The 20,499-nt window shown below is 42.4% G+C and overlaps 1 protein-coding gene across 1 annotated transcript in view; it reads left to right on the top strand.

The window, feature by feature from the left end:
• Nucleotides 1–20,499, top strand: part of LOC139202398 (voltage-dependent R-type calcium channel subunit alpha-1E) — an 83,716-nt gene that overhangs the window by 44,534 nt on the left and 18,683 nt on the right. Inside the window, exons 5-21 of the mRNA XM_070831864.1 lie at nt 2,086–2,189; nt 2,852–3,010; nt 4,408–4,598; nt 7,643–7,746; nt 9,044–9,159; nt 9,340–9,393; nt 10,730–10,771; nt 12,034–12,129; nt 12,361–12,570; nt 12,675–12,787; nt 12,991–13,103; nt 13,816–13,947; nt 14,752–14,821; nt 14,953–15,070; nt 16,151–16,218; nt 16,417–16,508; nt 19,274–20,182. Of these exons, the coding sequence (XP_070687965.1) occupies nt 2,086–2,189; nt 2,852–3,010; nt 4,408–4,598; nt 7,643–7,746; nt 9,044–9,159; nt 9,340–9,393; nt 10,730–10,771; nt 12,034–12,129; nt 12,361–12,570; nt 12,675–12,787; nt 12,991–13,103; nt 13,816–13,947; nt 14,752–14,821; nt 14,953–15,070; nt 16,151–16,218; nt 16,417–16,508; nt 19,274–20,182 (2,691 nt within the window). The remainder of the gene's footprint in view (nt 1–2,085; nt 2,190–2,851; nt 3,011–4,407; nt 4,599–7,642; nt 7,747–9,043; nt 9,160–9,339; nt 9,394–10,729; nt 10,772–12,033; nt 12,130–12,360; nt 12,571–12,674; nt 12,788–12,990; nt 13,104–13,815; nt 13,948–14,751; nt 14,822–14,952; nt 15,071–16,150; nt 16,219–16,416; nt 16,509–19,273; nt 20,183–20,499) is intronic.

The raw sequence follows: 20,499 nt of genomic DNA, 5'->3' as shown, positions 1-20,499 counted from the left end.
TATGATTTAGTGTAAAATGCTATTGTGGTTATTTGTTTCACTGAAGCGTTGCATTTTATGTCTTAAATATATATATCACTCCAGTTTACTGTATTATGAATCTTCTTTAGCACCATGGACAGCTCTTTATAGCTTCATTGTCATTTTGGGAACATTAATGATGATTTACACAACACGTAAACATTTTGTCTAACTGGAACATCATGAACATTATTGTCTTCATATTCATATGTGTTCGTAACACGAAGACAGCTGACAGCTTACATGATTTCTGTCTGCAAAAAGGAATTTTGTGACTTGGGTTGGACTTTGAGAGCATCCCGTTCCTCAAAGACATTACAAGCGGTCATTATTTGAAAACGGGGCTCAGGACATCCTCTGAATAACGTTGGGCTAAATGAGGATGCCATTTTTAGACCCTCTATCCCCTGGTCTCCATAACAACTAAAGAGCAGCCAGGACTGACTAATGGTCTGAGGAAAGACTGAGAGATGGGGGAAGTGGGGGATGAAATGACAAGGGTGACAGGACGCAATAGAGGTGATTGGAGTAAAAGGAGGGAAGGAGGGAAGAAACAAAAGTGTTGGGACTGGAGTGACAAAAGGGGGAGAAATTTCAAAGGGGAATAGTTAGAGGTGTGAAACTCATGAGGATAATTCTGTTTCTATATTTGTGTGGATGACGCTGAGCTATTTTAATCTCTCTCTCCTTCTCTCCCCTCAGTCTCTCTCTTCCTATCTTTTTCTCTCTCACTTTCTTTTCCCTCTTAATTAAACCAGATGACACCCTGTGTCTCCTAACACTATAGATAGGACTAATCCTCACCACGGTATCACAGGGTTGTGATCTGTATTGCTTTTTCTCTAGCTGTGTCATGATCAGTTGTGACATAATCTTAGAGCAAATTACTCTGCATAAAGATGGTTCTTTAACACTGTACTGCACATAAATCATTTGTGTACAGAACTGCAAATTGGTTTGCATAATCCAGCTATCAATTACCTTAGAAATTAATCTTTTGTCTGTTATTTCCTTCATCTTTCATCTTCATCTCTCATGATCAAAGTGAATTTAATCAGAATAATTATTTAGGAATCACTGGTTTCAACTGGACAGAGTACAGCATAACTTCATAAATCTTAAGAGCCTCTGACTTCAGAGTCTTGAAATATAAAACTGCTCCATCCTGTCCTTGTCAAAAACTCTTCCTCAACTCTCCTTTTTTGCTCTTTTTCTTTTGTTTCTTACCTCGCATCTCCATTTCACCCAGTAGGTATCCAGGTGAAAGGGGAATAAATGTGTGTTCAGGTCAGTAGAAAATGGAAAAACAAAGAAGGTGCAAGTATAATTGGGAAGGAGGTTCAATAACAGGCTGAGGAACAAGGAGATGAGAGGATAGAGGTTTAGGGATGAAGCGCAAGATATGAGGGTGCAGACAGGAGGGAGAAAAGGGAAGCAGGAGGGCAGACTAATGAGGAAGCAGGAGGGAGAGATCACCTGACACTGCTCTCCTTTCTCTCATCTGTCTGAGGGCTGCGGGCCACAGATGTGTATTTAGCGGCGGCGGGAACAGAGGAGACAAAACAAGACAGTAAAAATTGAACTTGTGAAGGACTCTGGCTTTGTGTAGCAGATAAGAGGTTGATGTGGTTGTGCAGCGTGTGTCCACGCATGTTTTTTGTCCGAGGGCTTCATGTCTCTGCAGCCTAAGGGTGTCCTGCCTTCCCCTGATGGAGCTGCTTTCTTTGTTCTCCTCCTAAATAGCAGTTGTCACAGCCGTCCTCCTACACACAGAGAAACAGCCAAAAGCCCCCCAAAACATCCCTGTTGTTTTCTCTTTTTTGTCTGCCTGCCATAGACCCTAATGTCCGCACACTCCATATCTAAGCACTGCAGCCATCCTTCAACACTGTACGTAATGGTGTTAGTGTGTTTACGTGTGTGTAAGCCCCCTTTTTGACACAGCTTATAAAGCATAAAATCGTCGCATTCATGTGTATCTGCAAGTCAGTGACAGTTCTGGTCTGTGTCTCTACCTTCTGTTTGTGTGGGTTTGTATTTGCACATGTTTATTTACCTCTATAGGATCCTGGCTGCAGCAGGTGCACATATGAACATTGCAGTGGACCTGAGGACTCTACGAGCAGTGCGAGTGCTCCGACCTCTCAAACTGGTCTCAGGCATCCCCAGTGAGTAGCACATATGATTACATTAATATCATTTTATTGCAATAGTAGTTTTCCCTGTCATTTATGCTAAAAAGAGCTAATAAGTCAAGTCAAACAAATTACAAATACATTACATATTCTGTCTCTCCCCCAGTGGTACCTAGCCGTGAAGAGCGTTTTTGATACTTGGCCAAGTTTTGAAATATTGCCATCATAATGAATTTTTGCAGTGTCTGCATAGCAAGATACACCTGGGAATAAAAAAAGTTGTATTAATTGATTAATCAGTGATGTCATATATTAGATTCAAAGCCAATATCAGCAAGAGGTATTGGTCTAACCTGCAGCTAATGATTATCTTCAATATCAGTTCATCTGCCTATTTTTTTTTGCAATTAAACAGTTAATCATGTTTAAAATGTCAGGAAAAAGTGAAAGATCTTCTTCACGATTTCTCAGAGACATCTTCAGATTTCTTTTTGTGTTTGAGTCAGAAAAAATCAGAAATCTAAAGACACCAAGTAAATAATTTAATTTTCTAGTGATCAAATGATCAATTTTTTACTGTCATTGTAAAGTGAGGATAAAACATCACATTTCATGGAATGCAAGCTTCACAAATTTGAACCGTGGGAAGTGTGTTTTCACTTTAACTCTGCCGATCATTATGTGCTCTCCTTCAGGTCTGCAGATAGTCCTGAAGTCTATAATGAAGGCCATGGTCCCTCTGCTGCAGATCGGCCTACTGCTCTTCTTTGCAATCCTCATGTTTGCCATCATTGGCTTGGAGTTTTACAGCGGCAAGCTGCACCAAACCTGCGAACCACAGCCTGGGATACTCGGTACAGAAACAATTGATGCATATGCCTCTATAGTGCACATGACAGCAGTATGTGCACAGCGACGCTTACACATGCAGATGTATCCTTACACAGTATATGTACATCTATATGTACACACAAATCAGTCAGACAACAATAGTTCATGCTACCAGTAAAGACTTGACACAGAGCGGACTTTTTGAGTCTTCAGTATTTGTAGATGATTAGGAAATTGTACAGGAAGTCAAAGAGATGTAAATATAGATGTGTGTGTTAGGAGTTTAGTCCTGCTCAGTCCATTAGTTACCCTATGTGTATTAGGTCTTCTTGTTCAGATACACACTCTCACATACATGCACATATACACACACAATGATTCACACCAGCCCATTTGTGTTGGTAGCCAATAGTGACATCCCGTAATCCCTGTTGTTCAGATATTTTATTCGCCATAACCCAAGATCTAATTTGAACTGCATTGCAAAAGCACCTCTCAGCACCTCTTCCACACACTGATGGCATGAATGAAACAAAAGAGAGCAATCTGTACAAACGGCCTGAAATGGTTGTGAATAATTCATAAATATGAATAGATAAAAGACTAACTAATTCTGACAGCTAACTGTATCACAGAGCATAAAAGTGTTTTATTGCTGTTGTTGTGTGTGTGATTAATGTAAGTGTGTGGCTGTGTGCGGCATACTCTATGTAGCTCTTTAGGCGGTAGCTCCGTTTTCATATTCACAAATTCATATACACGTACAAACAATGGCATGCCCGGCTGCACCTGGAGACTTGATCAAACCAAACTGGCAGTGTTGGAATAATTAAAACCAACAATGAGGTACGCTACAATGGCTCATTGTACATTCACAGCTGTCATTGACCTCTGAGCTGTTCCCGTCACACTGAAGCTGGATGGACAGCTGGATAACACAGACAGAAGCATTTTCTGTCACTGAGTGATCACGTTACTGTTCAGACAGGCACCATATAATGGGGCGTCATTGCTCACTGAGTGTTATATTACATAAACTGGTTTAAATTTTACTTTATGTGAGCTTAAGGCAGGCAGACATGAGAACAAAAGATTTATACTGTTAGATTCTGTGTGACAGACCACACATCAGGGTCAGGCAGCTGTGGTTCAGGAGAGCAAAGGAGTGGGTCGTTCGTTAATCCCAGGGTTGGTGGTTCAATCCCGGGCTCCTCCTGTCTATGTGCAGCCATGTGTCTGAACCTGGAGGTGCGCACGATGAGCTGCCTTGCATGGTCGCTCTACCGCCATCAGTGTGTGTGTGAATGAGGGGCCACATTATGAAGTGTCTGCCTGGTAAGGAAGAAAGAAAGGTGCTATGTAAAATGCAATAAAACATATTCTGCCTTTTTTCTCTCTTTCTATGCACCTTTCCATTCAGAAAATGAGACAGTGGACTCCTCTGAGTTGGAGTTCCCATGTGGCGTGCGTCAGTGTCCAGCAAAATACACCTGCGTCAATACTTGGATCGGCCCAAACGACGGCATCACTCAGTTTGACAACATCCTGTTTGCTGTTCTCACTGTCTTCCAGTGCATCACCATGGAGGGATGGACCACTGTGCTCTACAATGTGAGACAGCACACACGCACGCACGCATGCAGGCATGCACGCACACACACACACACACATACACACACACATACACGCACACACACGCACACACACACACACACGTACACGCACACACACGCACATACACACACACATACACACACACACACACACACACACACACACATACACACACACACACACACACACACACGTACACACACACGCACACTCACATGTGCTACTCATAATATTTTTCTGGATTGCTCCAAATTATTGAGGTGCAAACAGTGTTTTGTCACAGTTTAGATTCCATTAACAGAAGCGGCTTCGACTCCAGCACACTGATGGTTGCTGAGTGGAGGTCTGCAACCCCTGCATCCTGCTTCCTCAGACTGACTCTGGATGGAAAGGAGGGTTACTGGGTTGTGATTTCGGTGTAGAAACTGCAGAGTGCTATGTTGTTCTGTTTTTCTCTGAGCTCTGCAGCTGCATTTTTATTCCAGCTACCCTGACAAATGTATAACCTGCTGCACCTTGATACAAGACCTGAATGGCGATTAGACTCCCCACCAACTAGTTGTGAAATATGGCATGTTTCAGAATCTCTTAGAAGTAATTACAGGAGATTGACAACTGTTTGCTTTTGTTTACCCATAATCCAATACACAGAGCTAATGTGTACTTATTTCTGTATTCGGAGGGTATTCTCAACTGACTCAACTGATAAGATCTGGGGTGGTCATAAATGTTGTTGCTCTATGGGACTGACAGGAGGGACATTAGTCAAGGAAACTAAAGGTTTATGTGCTCGAGGTCTCAAAGAAAAGCAAAAGCTGGTGGACTAAAGAGACCTGTCTTGGTACACCAGCCACACCTATAAAATCCCAAAAGGTTAAAATCCAAAAGCTATGCAAAAGAAAACAGGAAAATGCTGTACTATTTGGCATGTCACAGATGTGGGGTAAAATAATGAGTGCTGAAACTAGAAACAATGTTGTTTTTGCCCACAGAGTAACTGCCAGACAGAGATTAGATGCTGCACCAGTTTCATGAGATTCTGTGTCACAGTGAGAGACACAGGCAGACAGACAGACACACACACACACACACACACACACACACACACACACACTCACAGACAGCATGTAGACAGAAAGGCAAGCAGTTGCAGGCAGTGGCACCATTTGCTAATCTGATATATCTGTTGCCTGCATGACCAGCTGACAAATCACGTCCAGTCATGTTCACAGTCAGTTGCAGCTGAATTACATGTTCAGACAGGAAGCTGGTACAAAATCCTCAATGTAGCATACTGTGGAAAAAATAGCTTTATGTTCATGTGGGCCTGTACACTTTTGAAATCTGCAGAGCTGCAGTATGCATGGATCAATGCCTTAATTTCAAAAACCAGATGCTGAGTACAGTGCTGCCTCTAGAAAAACTACCTTTATTTAGTTTACATTATTTTTGAGACTGGATCATTTTGGCCTCACAGCAAGAAGGTTTCAGGTTCGAATCCAGGTTTGAACCTGGGGTCTTTCTGTGTGGAGTTTGCATGTTCTCCCTGTGCTTGTGTGGATTTGTGTGGGTACTCCAGCTTCCTCCCACAATCCAAAGACTCTGAAATTGCCCGTAGGTGTGAGTGTGAGTGTGAATGGTTGTCTGTCTCTATGTGTTGGCCCTGTGATTGGCTGGCAACCAGTCTAGGGTGACCCCGCCTCTCGCCCGAAGTCAGCTGGGATTGGCTCCATCTCCCCTGCGACCCTGACGGATAAACGGTATAGATAATGGATGGATGGATGGATGGATGGATGGATCATTTTGTAAACTCGCGTGCATTTTACTGCAATTCATTTTTTAGCTAAAGAAACGAATAGCAGGAAAATATTGAGAAAATGGTGCTTTTATTGCTTTAGATATGATGGAAATATTTCCAAAAGCTTTTGCAGCCAGACATTTCCAAGGGTTTCAGGGTCAATTTTTGATCAGTTTCCAAATGCACTATTCCAGTCCCAAGGTGCTCTCTGAAATTTAAAAGAACATTTAATAGGATAAAAAAGCAGGTGCAATTTTCCCTCAGGGCCAAAAACTTATTTATCCAAAATTCCTAAGGATAAAGTGAAAAAAGTTGAAAGTTTAGTTTTACACTTTTATTTTAGCAAGTCAGAGTGGTGGAATTTCACTAAGCCATAGCCAAATGATTTCCCTTGTCTGAGCCAGTAGAAAGAAGCCAGAAGTAAAAAACAGACAAGCATGTTGGTCATCATTGTGTGCTTCATTTAAGTATTACTTTTAAGATTGTAATTGCACTTATTGGGCTAAAAATCACAATTGTCAGTCATCAAAATATGTGGAAACAAAAGAACATTCACAGAATTAAAGATAGAGTCATGTAAGGAGTAATCTCCTGCTACGATGCAGAGCATTACTTTTTTTTTGCTCTAGCTTGTTTACTCTTTTACCTCAGATCATCTCAGTGAAGCAACAATTGTGACCATGCGCTCGCACACACAAACTGCTGTGGCAGGGTGTAATTTGCGGTCAGCTGCCGACTCTTTCAGTTTTTATTGAGATGGATGAAGGCAGACGATTTACCGGAGTGATTGTATTATGTTGTCTACAGTGATGCTGAAGGAGCTTCATTGGTGAGGGAGGGAGGATAAGGAGGGACGACGTGCTGCTGCGAAGGGACAGCCACTACACAAACGGAGTGCGATGTTGTTTACTGTAGTCAAGTCACTGAATACACAAATATTCTCAGGTCCAGATGCTGCAAAGTGATGTAGAGATGTGTTACATTGTTTCTATACTGGCTTCATACAGTAACTCCTCTGGTGCAGAATACCTCCACTCTCCTCCACACTCTTTCTGTGAGCTCAGAGCAGATCAATACACATGATGTCTCTGTTTAGTGCCCCCCCGGACTCCTGGACTGGGACCTTCAGCAGCCACCCAAACACCTACACTTGTGTATTTCTATCTTGTTTCCCGGTGGCAGCATGAGTCTGCTCCAGCATGACTTGATTTTACTGAATTTAGAATTGATTTTGATGTTTCAGACTGACGATGCCTTGGGCCCTAACTGGAACTGGCTCTACTTCATCCCTCTCATCATCATCGGCTCTTTCTTTGTCCTGAACCTGGTGCTGGGAGTCCTGTCTGGGTAGGTTCACTTTTGAGTCCAAATACAATCCGAGTTAAATCTCAGCTCATCAAGGTTTCAGCTGTTTGTGCTGGAGAATGATATGGCTTTTCTCAGATTAAATTGTCCCACTCAAGGGGTTGCCTATGTGCACAATGCATGCAGCCTCCTTCCTGCTGAATTTGCAGGACACAACTGGTGTTGCACATCCTGGATTCCTCTTAGTTGCCATTACAATCCATTTCTTGTTGGTTAGATGTTTAATGGTGTATTCAGGGGGCCCTTGTCAACTTATAAAGTTGGTTTAAGTCATGCCATCTCATTATATTTACCAGGTATATGTGTTCAGGTGGTCATTAGTCACTATTCATATATTATTATATATATAATGTATTATATATATAATATATAATAATATATAATATATATTAATATATATTAGCAGTCTGTCAGATACTTAATAAGGACTGCTTATGCTTGTGCTGTTACTTTGTCATGTCTGAGGCTTTAGCACTATGCTGGTGGGAGTTTTAGCTCCCAGCAGGTTCAACCAAGCCAGATTGGTTTCAGGTATGGGACCTTACAAAAGGCAGGACACTCTAGATGAGGAGGTTTGGCTTGTGAAAAGCTCAGCTACCGACACAGTTGCCAACTGAGGGAGCTCATCCCACAGAGGACACGGATTAATTTAACTAATTAACAACTGCTCAGATGTACTATTAGTGCTGGTCTCTGTCGGATAGACTGAATCTTTTGTGAGGTGAGTACAGGTTCAGTCTAGTTTCTTCAGTTTCCTCTAAGACTACAGCTATAGGACACATCCTTTGAAGGTGGCGGTCCCTGAAATGGGCTACAGCGACACAGTCAACTGCTTTGGCTGTCATGTAGATTTAGGACGTGGCAGCCGAGGCTGGAAGCCAGGCAACACAGTGCAGCCTGCTTCTTCACTGACTGATCGAATGGTTGGCAAACTAGCCGCTGTCAAACCTAACCACACTGTTTTCACCCATGGTGTCAAAGTCTGTACAAGTTAATTAGTTTGACAGAGAGGTTAACATCGGATCCATTGTCATTATCTCCACAGTGAGAAAGAAGAGAGCTCCTTTGCCTTGATTTCTCTCCTCCTCTCTTCCCCTCTCCTGTCCTCTCGCTTCTTGTTGTTGAATGAACAATGAGAAGAGCTTAGTTCAAGACAGCAATGGCTTTTTCCCCGGTGATTGTCTCCAAGAGGAATTATTCATCCATGTGACTATAAATCCCTGTACCCCTCAAAGAGTAAATAAATGATTCTGTGGTTTGGTTTGATTTGGTTCTGCAGGGAATTTGCCAAGGAGAGGGAGAGGGTTGAAAACCGCAGAGCCTTCATGAAATTGAGACGCCAACAGCAGATTGAGAGAGAACTCAACGGCTACCGGGCCTGGATCGACAGAGCAGGTGGCTTTAGTCCCAGTCGCAGCTCAGGCAGACCAAGGATTTGGCTCTTGATGAGAAAAAGAAAAATGATAGTTGACTCTAAGATTTAAGACTAATCCTGTCAATGATGGAAGATAGAACTACGTGATGTTTTCTCTCTTCTCTCTCTTATCTTCATGATTGTGGTTTTTGCTTTCCCAGAGGAAGTGATGCTTGCAGAGGAGAATAAAAATCCCGGACCTTCAGCCCTCGATGGTAAGTCAGCAGAAATCCTTGCTTTTCCTGATTTCATTGTACACATTGTCTCTCTGCTATCCTCACGTTGCTTTACATGCTGTCTCTCTTCAACTAAATCAGCTTAATGCTGGCATGTACACATGATACAAATGTGCTTTATGTATATATGCTCTATATGCTTTTAGTCTGAGTCTGTATTATGTATTTGTCTGTGGTTTTTAGGTTGACACACTATTTCATAAGATTCAGATATATGAATAAAAGATTTAAGTTATTTACAGTAAAGCTAAATTGCATTTCAATCTGGTTGAATGATCAACCAGATTGAAATGGTGAACATGATAGAAATTACCATGCTTATCATCAGCATGTAGGTGTTGGGGGGAGCCCTCTTATGGAATCAATATGGAATATATCTGGGTCGATGTTGGTGCCAAATGGGCTCAGCCTGCTAGATCTGATCCTGCATTCATAGATGACGTTACATATTATGACATTATCTTTGTCCATACGTCAGGAAGTGCACAGAAGCCTTTTAAATTCTCTATTTAATTCTATGTGTTGCATAAATGTCTTGCTCCAGTCTTGGACTAATATTTATTAAGACAAATATCAATGCTTTGGCGCAGACATTCTTCATCATTATTTCTATGAAACTAAATGTAAAAAAATCTTTAATCTGATAAATGGTGATATAATAATACATTAATACACTGTGAAAAGCAATCATATTTTCGCAGCCACTTATAAATCTTATGAACACACTATCTCTGGGCAAACAAACAGAACTTGTGGCACAAAGCTTATGCAGTTTATCGTCTCTTTTTTTAAAATTTGAAATTATATTCTATTAGATGTGGGCGTCTTTCTCTACAATCAAAATTTGCTAATTGAAATTGTTGTCTGTGGTGCGAACACAAGGGATCCGTACACTCTCCTGCGTACAGCCAATTGTAATGTTATAAAACGCTACGCCATCTGTAAATGCAGGACCCTACAGCCTCACAAAATTGAAAGTTGACTTCAATCGCTGAAAAAGAGAATGCAGTATCATGTCATGATATATAAACCCAATAGCGACAGCTCTTAAAGGGCGAAGCCAATACGAAATAGAATGTAGTTCCCAGATTTTGTTGCTGCTATGATGCACTCGCACAGATCACTACATCATTACATCGCTCTCTACAACTCTCAATGCCACATAGACAAAATTAGCACTGATAGTGCTAAACCTGCTACTAGACACGGTGCCCCACATCTATCTAAGTGCCTGCTCTGACCCTCTCAACTCTACTTTGACCTTTCCTCCTCGCTGAACCAGCAGGGCTTTTATTAAATGTTGATTGATTGGCAGCTCTCAGGAGTCTCCCAGAGTGGAGTACAGGTGGTGCCTATGGTGAGAACCGTCCTCTGCTCTGCTCTCTCCCTCACCAACTTCACCACCCAATTTGCCACACACACACACACACACACACAGCCACTTGAATGCACACAAACACTTTAACACAGAAAAAAGAAAATAAATCCGTGCTCATGTATGTTTCCTTTTCAGTATGCTCAGTACTGTGACAAAGAGAAAAAAAGAATTGAATGATGCAAATCTGTAGTGAAGCTAGATAGTGGCTCCAGCTGTTGTGGTGGAAATAAATGCAGAAGCTCTGATAGCTTTGATTGTAAAGAAAGGCGGTGCACTGCGGTTGCCTCAGCAACCACTGGTCTGAAAAGGCAGCAGCATGCATGTGCTTGTATATGTTTGTGTGTGTGTGTGTGTGTGTTGAGAGGACGCTGTGTTTCTGCCTTTAGCAAACACTCCTGTGTTTGTGTGAAATGGCAGTGATATTTTGTGTATCTGTGTGTGTTTGGTCAGTGGCTTATTAAAAACGAGTCCCCGAGCAAATATTGACCACAAGTAGATTCAGAAATCAGAAGGTAGTGGGAATGTGTGAGTGGGGGTAGGACAGGATGAGAGGTAATCGCAAACACATCCGTCAGTGAAAAGGTCAAAACATACTCATCACACTCACTTCGGCATGTGTGCACTGCACGGCGTATCCCCTGATACTGTATGGGAGCACTTGAACGCAGCTCAAAGACGAGACATGCATGGACCGTCAAGTCGCCTCGGAGCATGGTTCGCCGTTATGAAGATAATCACCATCAGCTGTCGAAGGTTTTCATTCAGCTGTTTGGATCATTACATTTCCATAAAATTATCATTTTATCTCATTCAACTGCAGCGTTAATGAGCTTAACTTCCCATCTCAGCTATAACTTCACAGGCATTAGCTTGCCCTGCAGAAAACCTCACTGTCGTTCCTTCTTATCATTTGCTTCATCATTACCTTTTCATTGCATTACAAGTTTCTACACTTGCATTCTGCCCGAGTCTACCTATAAATGTAAGATCGGTCGTGCACAAGGCAGTTTTTTGGGTCCATGTCAACATACAACCAGCAAAAGTCAAAAATCTATTCACTGATTCAGCACAATGTGATCAAAGCAAGAAGGAAAATAGTGTTTTGTGGTCATGTTGCCCAAAAGTCGACTTTGTGTCACTATCCTCACAATATATTCCCTCTAATTTCATAGAATATGTTACTTATACGGTTTGAAAAGCTATCTGTGGGACTTCCTATGTTTGTCCTGCTCTGTCCGCAGTGTTGAAGAGAGCCACCACCATCAAGAGGAGAGGGATGGATGTGGTGCATCGAGGGCAACCAGGGGAGGAACAATATGGTGACATCTCCTCTGTGGGTGAGTAGGAGTCTGGACAGGCTCATAAATATGGGTACATAAAGTGTGAGGCATACTCCAGTAAGGCACACTGAGCTCTGCTGTAGCCTTAGAAATGCATATTTGATACTATTGTGGACATTTGAGAGTTCAAAATTCAGAACAGGAACATGTTGTACATGCACAAGCACCGTTAATTAGACCACAGTTTCTTTCTGCCTTTCCCTGCCTGTCTCTCGCTAAACCCCCAAGGCATCCCCATGGCCAGAGCAAGTATCAGGAGTGCCAAGCGAGGTCCTACAGCGTATTTTCGCCGCAAGGAGCGTCTCCTGCGCATCTCCATCCGCCGTGTGGTGAAGACACACACTTTCTACTGGACGGTGCTGGGCCTAGTGGCTCTGAACACGTTGTGTGTGGCAATCGTCCACCACAATCAGCCCCTCTGGCTGTCCAACTTCCTCTGTGAGTCACAAACAGGCAGTTGATATAGACTTTTTTGCTTTATCATATAATTGCGGTGGCCCGTGCAAGTTTCAGTATTCAAGTGCTTGTTTTTGTTGTTCCAGACTATGCAGAGTTCCTGTTCCTCGCTCTGTTCCTCACTGAGATGTTTCTGAAGATGTACAGCTTGGGACCACGACTTTACTTCCACTCCTCCTTTAACTGCTTTGACTGCAGTGTTAGTACTCAGCCTATATCTCTACATATTTGTTTTTCCCAACATCCAACTGCTTGTGTTCCTACATTACGCAGCATCAGCCCTCTCTTCCTTTCCATCTGTCTTTGCCTCTCTTTCTCACTCCGTCATAGGTGTTAGTATACACTTATTTGTTCCTGTGTGTTTTTATCAAAGACACTCTTTATGAATATATATCTCTGTAGGTAATCGTTGGCAGCATCTTTGAAGTGCTGTGGGGTTTCTTCAGGCCTGGCACTTCCTTTGGTATCAGTGTCCTGCGTGCTCTCCGTCTGCTGAGGATCTTCAAGATCACCAAGTTAGTGTGGCAGCCTTCCTCACTATTTGCCATCTGTTAAGATGTTTCACTGTTGACTGAAAACCAGCTGGAGTGTAAAATTTGTGTAATATGCAGTTTTCTGTATTTTACATTAGTATAAGATATTCTTTTGTGTGGGGGATACTTTTTAATATTGTTGTTTTAAATACTGTTTTTTTTATATATAGTTATATTTTTTTATTTGTGAGGCAAACTACTAAATGCAACAAACAATATCTTCTTTAAGCCTAATCGAGACAAAACAAACAAAAAACGTAAACATGACTGACAACTATGCATTTAAATATATGCCCACGACATTCATATTTTACAAAAAGTTACAGAAGTTGCAGAAAAGTAGCATACTCATAAAGCTTTTACCTTTGTTTTACAAGAGTGCTCCACTCAGACTTTTTTTTTTTTTTTTTAAAAAAGGGAGATCAAAATTGATGCAGCAGAGCCAGAGATATTGTCTTTTTCCTTCCATACATTCCATTTCCTCGTCCATACCTGGTGCCTACGTTTCTGTCATTAGAAAAAAGTCAGAGATTCGGGTTGGAGATTTAGGTGCTTTATTCTAGTTGTGGCTAATGTAGCTAGATGAGTAGCAGGCAACAGACGTCTGGTCAACTCACTCATTTTTATGTTCACACCTCCAGATTTTTTTTTGAAATATATTTTTTTGCTAATATGGTATTTAATGACTGTGAAGGTACTGGGCGTCTCTGAGAAACCTGGTCGTCTCTCTGATGAACTCCATGAAGTCAATCATCTCCCTCATCTTCCTCCTCTTCCTCTTCATTGTTGTCTTTGCACTCCTCGGCATGCAGCTCTTCGGTGGCAGGTAACGTGAAATACTCATCCACAGTAAAATACTAATGCTTCTAGTTCTGTGCCTCACTCCATATGAGGTGTTTTTATCACTGACAACGTTGAAATGTTGTCAGTAATAGAAACATGTCTGTGGCGTGGAGCGAGTGTGCAGGCGTTACCTCTTTTTCACTGACTCTGTCTACTTGCAGCGCCTTGCACCTACGTGATGTCTGTATAATTACTCTGCTTCATCTCTCCATATGAGTCCATAAAGACAGTGAGTAAGGCGAGGAACCACCCAGGCAGAGAGACCAATCTAATCAATCTGGCAGAAAATGTGGACTGTTTTTCTCTCTTACTTGGCTCATTGAACATATCCTGTGATTCCAGTAAAAACACATTCACAAACATAAAAACGAGGTTAAAGTAGACACTGTGGCTCAGGAGATTCCTCTTTATTGAAAACATACAGTTGAGGGAAGAATAGATTGTCCTATTGCCTTTCCACAGTTGTTTTCATTATATTACACCAAGAGACTGTGGGAGCACGTCTGAAATTTAAGAGTGCCTTTGTCACACACGTAGCTATTGTTGCTTGGCTTTCCCCTGAGTCAAAGGCTTTTTCACACGAGCTGTCACTTAAATGGAAGCTGTCTGAAGAAGCATGGCCTTGTGTATGAAGTGGCCTCTAGAATACAGAGCACATAGAAAAACAACATCAGCCAGCCAGTTGAACAGGAAGAGTTGATTTCTCTGACTGAAGAAAAAAAAACAAAACTTAAAAGACCCAGTTCTTCTGTTGCAAAGCACCATATGTGTCACATCTTTCTCACAGGTTCATCTTTGAAGACTACACCCCGACAAACTTTGACACCTTCCCTGCAGCCATCATGACCGTCTTCCAGGTCTGTAAATAAAGCTGATTATTCAGCACGCTCTAATTCACACACGTTATAGGGGTTTATAAAGTGTGTGTGTGTGTGTGTGTGTGTCTGTGTGTGTGTGTGTGTGTGGTGCTGTGGGTTTGTTTCTGCAGATCCTGACTGGAGAGGACTGGAACGAGGTGATGTACAATGGTATTCGCTCTCAGGGAGGAGTGAAGTCTGGCATGTGGTCCTCTATCTACTTTATAGTGCTCACACTGTTTGGAAACTGTATCCTTCATTTCTCTTGTTCTGATGAAATATGAAATGTTTAAGTACCATGTATAGTACACATTGCCTTCCTTTTAGTGGGTACACTAAACTAACTATAATTATTACTGAAGTAAAAAAAATACCCTGTTGTTTTTTTTTTTTTTACCATTTTGTAGCAATCATTTTGTACAAGTGTGGTAAACTTTTTTTTTCTCAAACTGTAAATATTTTATGTTGTTTAGCACTGTTGCCTCACAGCAACCAGGCTCCAGGTTTGAACCTGCTGACCGGCTGCAGCCTTTCTGTGTTGAGTTTGCATGTTCTCCCCGTGTTCGCGTGGGTTCCTCCCACAGTACAAAGACATGCAGGTTTGGTTGAATGTGAGCGTCTGTCTCTATGTGTCCGCCCTGTGACTGACAGGCGGGCGTCCAGTCCAGGGTGCACTGCGCCTCTCGCCCAGTGTTTGATTTGTGTTTGATGACCTTTTTATGTTAGTTCTGGTCTTTATTTTTAGCTTTAAGACTGTACAACTTTCACTTCACAGTTGTTTTGATTTTCAAAATTAATGTCTTATCAGTCATTTTAAAGTAGGACTATCAAATCTGTGTTTCTTGACATGGGGGAAAAAACAGAATCTCTACTCACAATCAGCCTACTAATGGCTAATATGTCCACAAAAACCTGTTTACTACACATGTAGCAGACACAGAGCAACAAGTAGTTACGTTGCTGGACACCTTTTGAATATAATCCAATTATTCACTCGTCTTTTAGCTCCGGCTTTGTTCACCGGCTCCTGATTAGAATATCTGTGTCTCTTGGCTTGCTAAATGTTTGAACAGCCGTTTCACATCAAACATCAGATTGTTTACAGTGTGTTTGTGTAAGCTTGTGCACTGTGTGGCTGTCTATGATCTGATTTTATATCATTAGGATTACATCATATGGACCAACTGAGCTGCAGACGTGCAGGCTGGGTCATTGATTCTCAGTGGAATCTGTACTTCTAGTAAAACTATCTGTCTCCTAACAAGCAGACAGTATTGTGATTGATGTCTGCTTGCACTTTGAAGATGTCCTTAACGCACTTGTAACCAGACACTCTGTTGAATGTGTTTTTGGCCATTGCTGTGGATAACCTTGCCAATGCACAAGAACTTACCAAGGTATATATATATATGTATGTATATATATGTATATCTATATATATATGTGTGTGTGTGTGTGTGTGTGTGTGTGTGTGTGTGTGTGTGTGTGTGTATTAATAATCTCTCCACTCGATCAATTTGATTCTGTTTAATTATTTAAACTCACGGATGCAACAGTTGCTCAGCCACCTTTCGCTCTTTCTCTCTTTTGAGCAGGATGAAGAGGAGGCAGAGGCAGCCTTCAACCAGAAGCATGCTCTCCAGAAGGCGAAGGAGGTCGGACCGTTGTCCTCCTTCATGTCTTCAGAGTAAGTGCTGTATGCAGCCGCTCTCCCTGCCTGACCTCCTCCTCTCCTCCCTCTGTCTCTCTCTGCCTCTCCCTCCCTCGTTCCTTCCTCCAGGGACTGTCTATATAGGATTTAACCCACAGTGCCAACACTCAGCACAAGGTGCCGTAGCCTCGAGCAAATGGCCAGTCTATCATTTGGTGCAGTGGATTTGGCTTACCAGTGAAACCATGGCAAGCAGAGTAGTTATAGATGGAGAAGCGGGAGAAGGGTCATCAATACAGAGTTTCAAGTTGTGCACTTAAACGTCAATTAGGGCCTGTTGAGAGAATCAGTATTTTGTGCTGTCCTAATAGAGACTCATTGATATGTTTTTAGTGAAAGGTCTACTGTCTCACCTCTGCCTGCTCCCAGCACTGTAATTTGCTCCAAATTGAAGTCTAATGTATGTCTCCATGGTTACTGGTTCCACTCTGGGATGGGAGGTGCTTATATTGTTGTCATGGAGACAGGCTTACTTAATTAACATGGCATGTCCATTACAGTCCTATACTTTTTTTACTCAGCAAAGTGGATATTGTTGCAAGGAAGTAAAACAAAGTGATCTGTTGAAGTGTTCTCACTTTATTCACAAAGTAACATGACCTTGTTTTCTCAATGCTCAGGTTTCCAGCACAATAGATTTGTTTTGTTTCTCAAGGACTGATTGCAGTGCCTTGTCGTAGGTGGTGGAGGTGCATGTGCATGCACAAGCGTGGAGACCTCTGGCTCTGTGTGCACGCTGTGTATTGAGAACCGAGCAGTTTGTTGCATGGGCATGCAAAAGACTTTACAAGATAAAACTTTATTAACGTGACAATATGTGCCTTCCTTCTTTCTTTCTTTCTTTCATGAGGCATTGCCATTTTTTAAAACTTACTCAACAAAAATGGAATAAGAGCAGAGCAGAAAGAAGATGAGCTTTTGTTTCAGTTTAGCCATCTGAGGGTCAGACTCTTGTCAAAGCATATAGAGAAGACTGGAATACCACGGGGTCGTCCGGGCCGGCATCTGTATTCAGAGAGGACACTCTGAACTTTAAGGGTTTCTGGTCTCTTCTCCAATGTCAGCTATGAAACCCCGGCGGTACCTGCCCCCCCCTGACCTCGAAGAAACTTGCATGACAGCATTTGCTCACTAAAAAAAAGAGATGCAGCATGTTGGAGGCTGATGATGATTTCACCATATAAACGCATGCATCCGGTCAGCACGATCAAAGGAAGAAAAACAGAAATTACACACACACTCTCACTGAGAATGTGCACAGTATAACAAGTGATACTGAGACTGGAATATTTGTTTTCAGTGTGTGTACAGTTTTTCTTCCATTGTGAAGTTTTTAATCCCTCTCCCAAATGCTCTCGAGTATTCTGGATATTTTGAGCTAACATTTTGAAGCTTAGCACCTGATTTTCCTCTTTTAGCATGTCCTAATAGAATGCTAATGTGTGAGTGCTCTGAAGCGGCGGTGGTGGTGTTCAGAGCTGCATCCCAATATGGTGGTTTTGTTCAGAGGGTATCTAAATATGTTCTCTTTATCTGTGCTTGTTGACGGAGCCCATCTCTGTGTTTTCTACCTGTACCCATGCTGTTGCTCCGACTGTCGTAACATCTCAATCTTACTTAAAATGTCTTCTTATCAATGTTGTGCTTACTGTTGATGTTTATGAATGTTGTTTAATTGTTTCTAATACTGCTACCATCATGTTTGTCAATGTGCTGCTTGGCTCCAATGGAGACACACATCAAAGCATTGAGGACCAGTCAGTTTTTGAGCTCCAAATTATAGACTTTTAAAGAAGGGATGTGCACAGTGGATTCGTATAAATGATGTAGCAGTTAAATATGGAATTAATAATTCATCTCTGCTTCTAAAAGAGCAGTTTCAGCCTTCAGCCATGTAAAACAATGGCATTGACAGTCTGTATACATGCGTTTGGCTGACTTTGGTCTTTGTGTTAAGGCCGGTTTACCTGTGAGGATCATTTGCTGTGTGTCTCCTGGTCTGTTTTGTCTCTGCTCACAAAAGCACTAATGTCTTGTTTTCAACCAATTGCTCATTGATAACACGGACCACACAAGAGTCCACGCTCCAGTAAGTAACACTGTCTGTTCAGCTCTCTGAATCTCTCAAACGCCTGTCTGATTTTCTTAGATGGGTAAATGTCCCAGACTCATCCTACTCACTCCTATTCTACTACTGTTCATGCTCTGTCCTGTATCTATAAACTCTCCAATCTTATTTGAGTCCACATTTTTTTTTATATCTATTCCACTGATTTCATTCTGCATCTTGCTCTTTTTGTTATCAAAATCACACAGCAGTTCCTAGCTTGGTTAATTTATCACCAAACATCTTCATTGATCCAGTAAAAAGCTTCATGTTATAATGAAATTGCGTTGTTGTTGATAAACCACCCAAACATCAGACCAAAGCACTTGCTATGTACTGTGATGTTCATTTTTTGGTAGAAATGTTTTGATTGCTAATTTCCATTTCATTAAATAAAAACCTAGTAGGAAGAATTTAAGTGCATCAAACCACATTTGTAAAAGCTAATTTGACTTTCAAATATGTCTTTTGGTGAATACAAAAATGGTTTCAGATCTGGATCACTAAATGCTAAAATTAAATGTCAACAGAGACATTAACCTTAATTTTAACTTCTGTATGTTACATGTATGATGCATATGGTAAACTGTCTGCTTCCATGTATTGACATTTTGTCTTTTCTTTCTCTTCTCAGGGGAAGCCGAAGGAGGCGGCCCTACCTGTACAGGAAAAGAGCCATCCACCGCAGCCGGCCTACCTACTCCTGCTCCCTGGACGAGGCCCAGGGCAGCATCAGGGAGGGCCGCCCACCCCCACCACTCAACCCCTCTAACTCTTTCATGTCCAGGAGAGAGAGGAGAAAAAGGATGACCATGTCTGTGTGGGAGCAGAGGACCAGCCAGCTGCGGAGACACCGCCAGATGTCCAGCCGAGAGGTCCTGTACAGCAGCCCCAGCGAGGAGAAGGACGGGCCTCCTGCTACAGTCCAGGCCCAGCATGGACGTCCCCTGTCACTGCACCGCAAGGTCATGGAGCACACGCCATCCGGGAGTTTGAAGCGCTCGACAGACCCCTTAGCTTCCCCTGTGAGGAACCAGGCTTCAGGCTCCCTCATGTCCGTGGACACACCTCTGGATGCTGCCCTCTCTGGGGACATACCAGAACCTCCAGCATCAGTGCTGGTGCCAGAGTCGTTGGATCCTACAAATGTGCCCCTTCCTGATGCTTCTGTGTCTGTGGCCATACCAGAGCCCATCACTGAGAGTGGAAAACTGGGTCTTAATCACAACACCGTCAGCGAGTGCCGGAGCCCCAGGCTAAATGGTGAACGTCAACACAAGGCAGTAAAGAAGTTCAGACCACCAGATAGCGGTGACACACTGACTCCTGAGATGGGTGGTCATGGTGGGATCAGAGGCAGGAGGGCGCTGCATCACTGTGACCATCTGAGCGGGGCCAGAAGTCAGGGATCATCGCCTGGGAACGGAGGCCACTTGGCGAGTCGTTCAGTCAGCAGAGAGAGGAAGAGAAATCCTGGGAAAATAGAGGAGAAGGAAGCAGAGACCAAAAAAGAGGGAGAGGTGTCCAAACCTGATGAGAGCAGGTGAGGCAGACCAACAGCTGCTCATCCAACATGTTCGTTTGTAGACAAGTTTGTTTGACGGTATTTTTTAGATTTGGTAATCAGGGGAAATCAGACTCAAGAGGGACAGGATGGATTTTGAGAAGAGAGGGAAACAAGATGCAACAAAGGTCCCCAGTCAGATGCAAACCAAGATATTATATTCATTTTCAAGTTTCTCTCAAAGACTGCTATTGTGTTACAATGCCTTTCATGGTGCTGTGACTGTCACATGTCACAACAAGCAACCTTACTGTAGGTATATCACCGTCCTCCTGTCTGCCCAGCAAAGTCTTTGT

Source organism: Pempheris klunzingeri, chromosome 6 (assembly GCF_042242105.1).
Source record: "Pempheris klunzingeri isolate RE-2024b chromosome 6, fPemKlu1.hap1, whole genome shotgun sequence".
NCBI classification, from domain to species: Eukaryota; Metazoa; Chordata; class Actinopteri; order Acropomatiformes; family Pempheridae; genus Pempheris; species Pempheris klunzingeri.
This window is presented reverse-complemented; position numbering and strand designations above follow the sequence as displayed.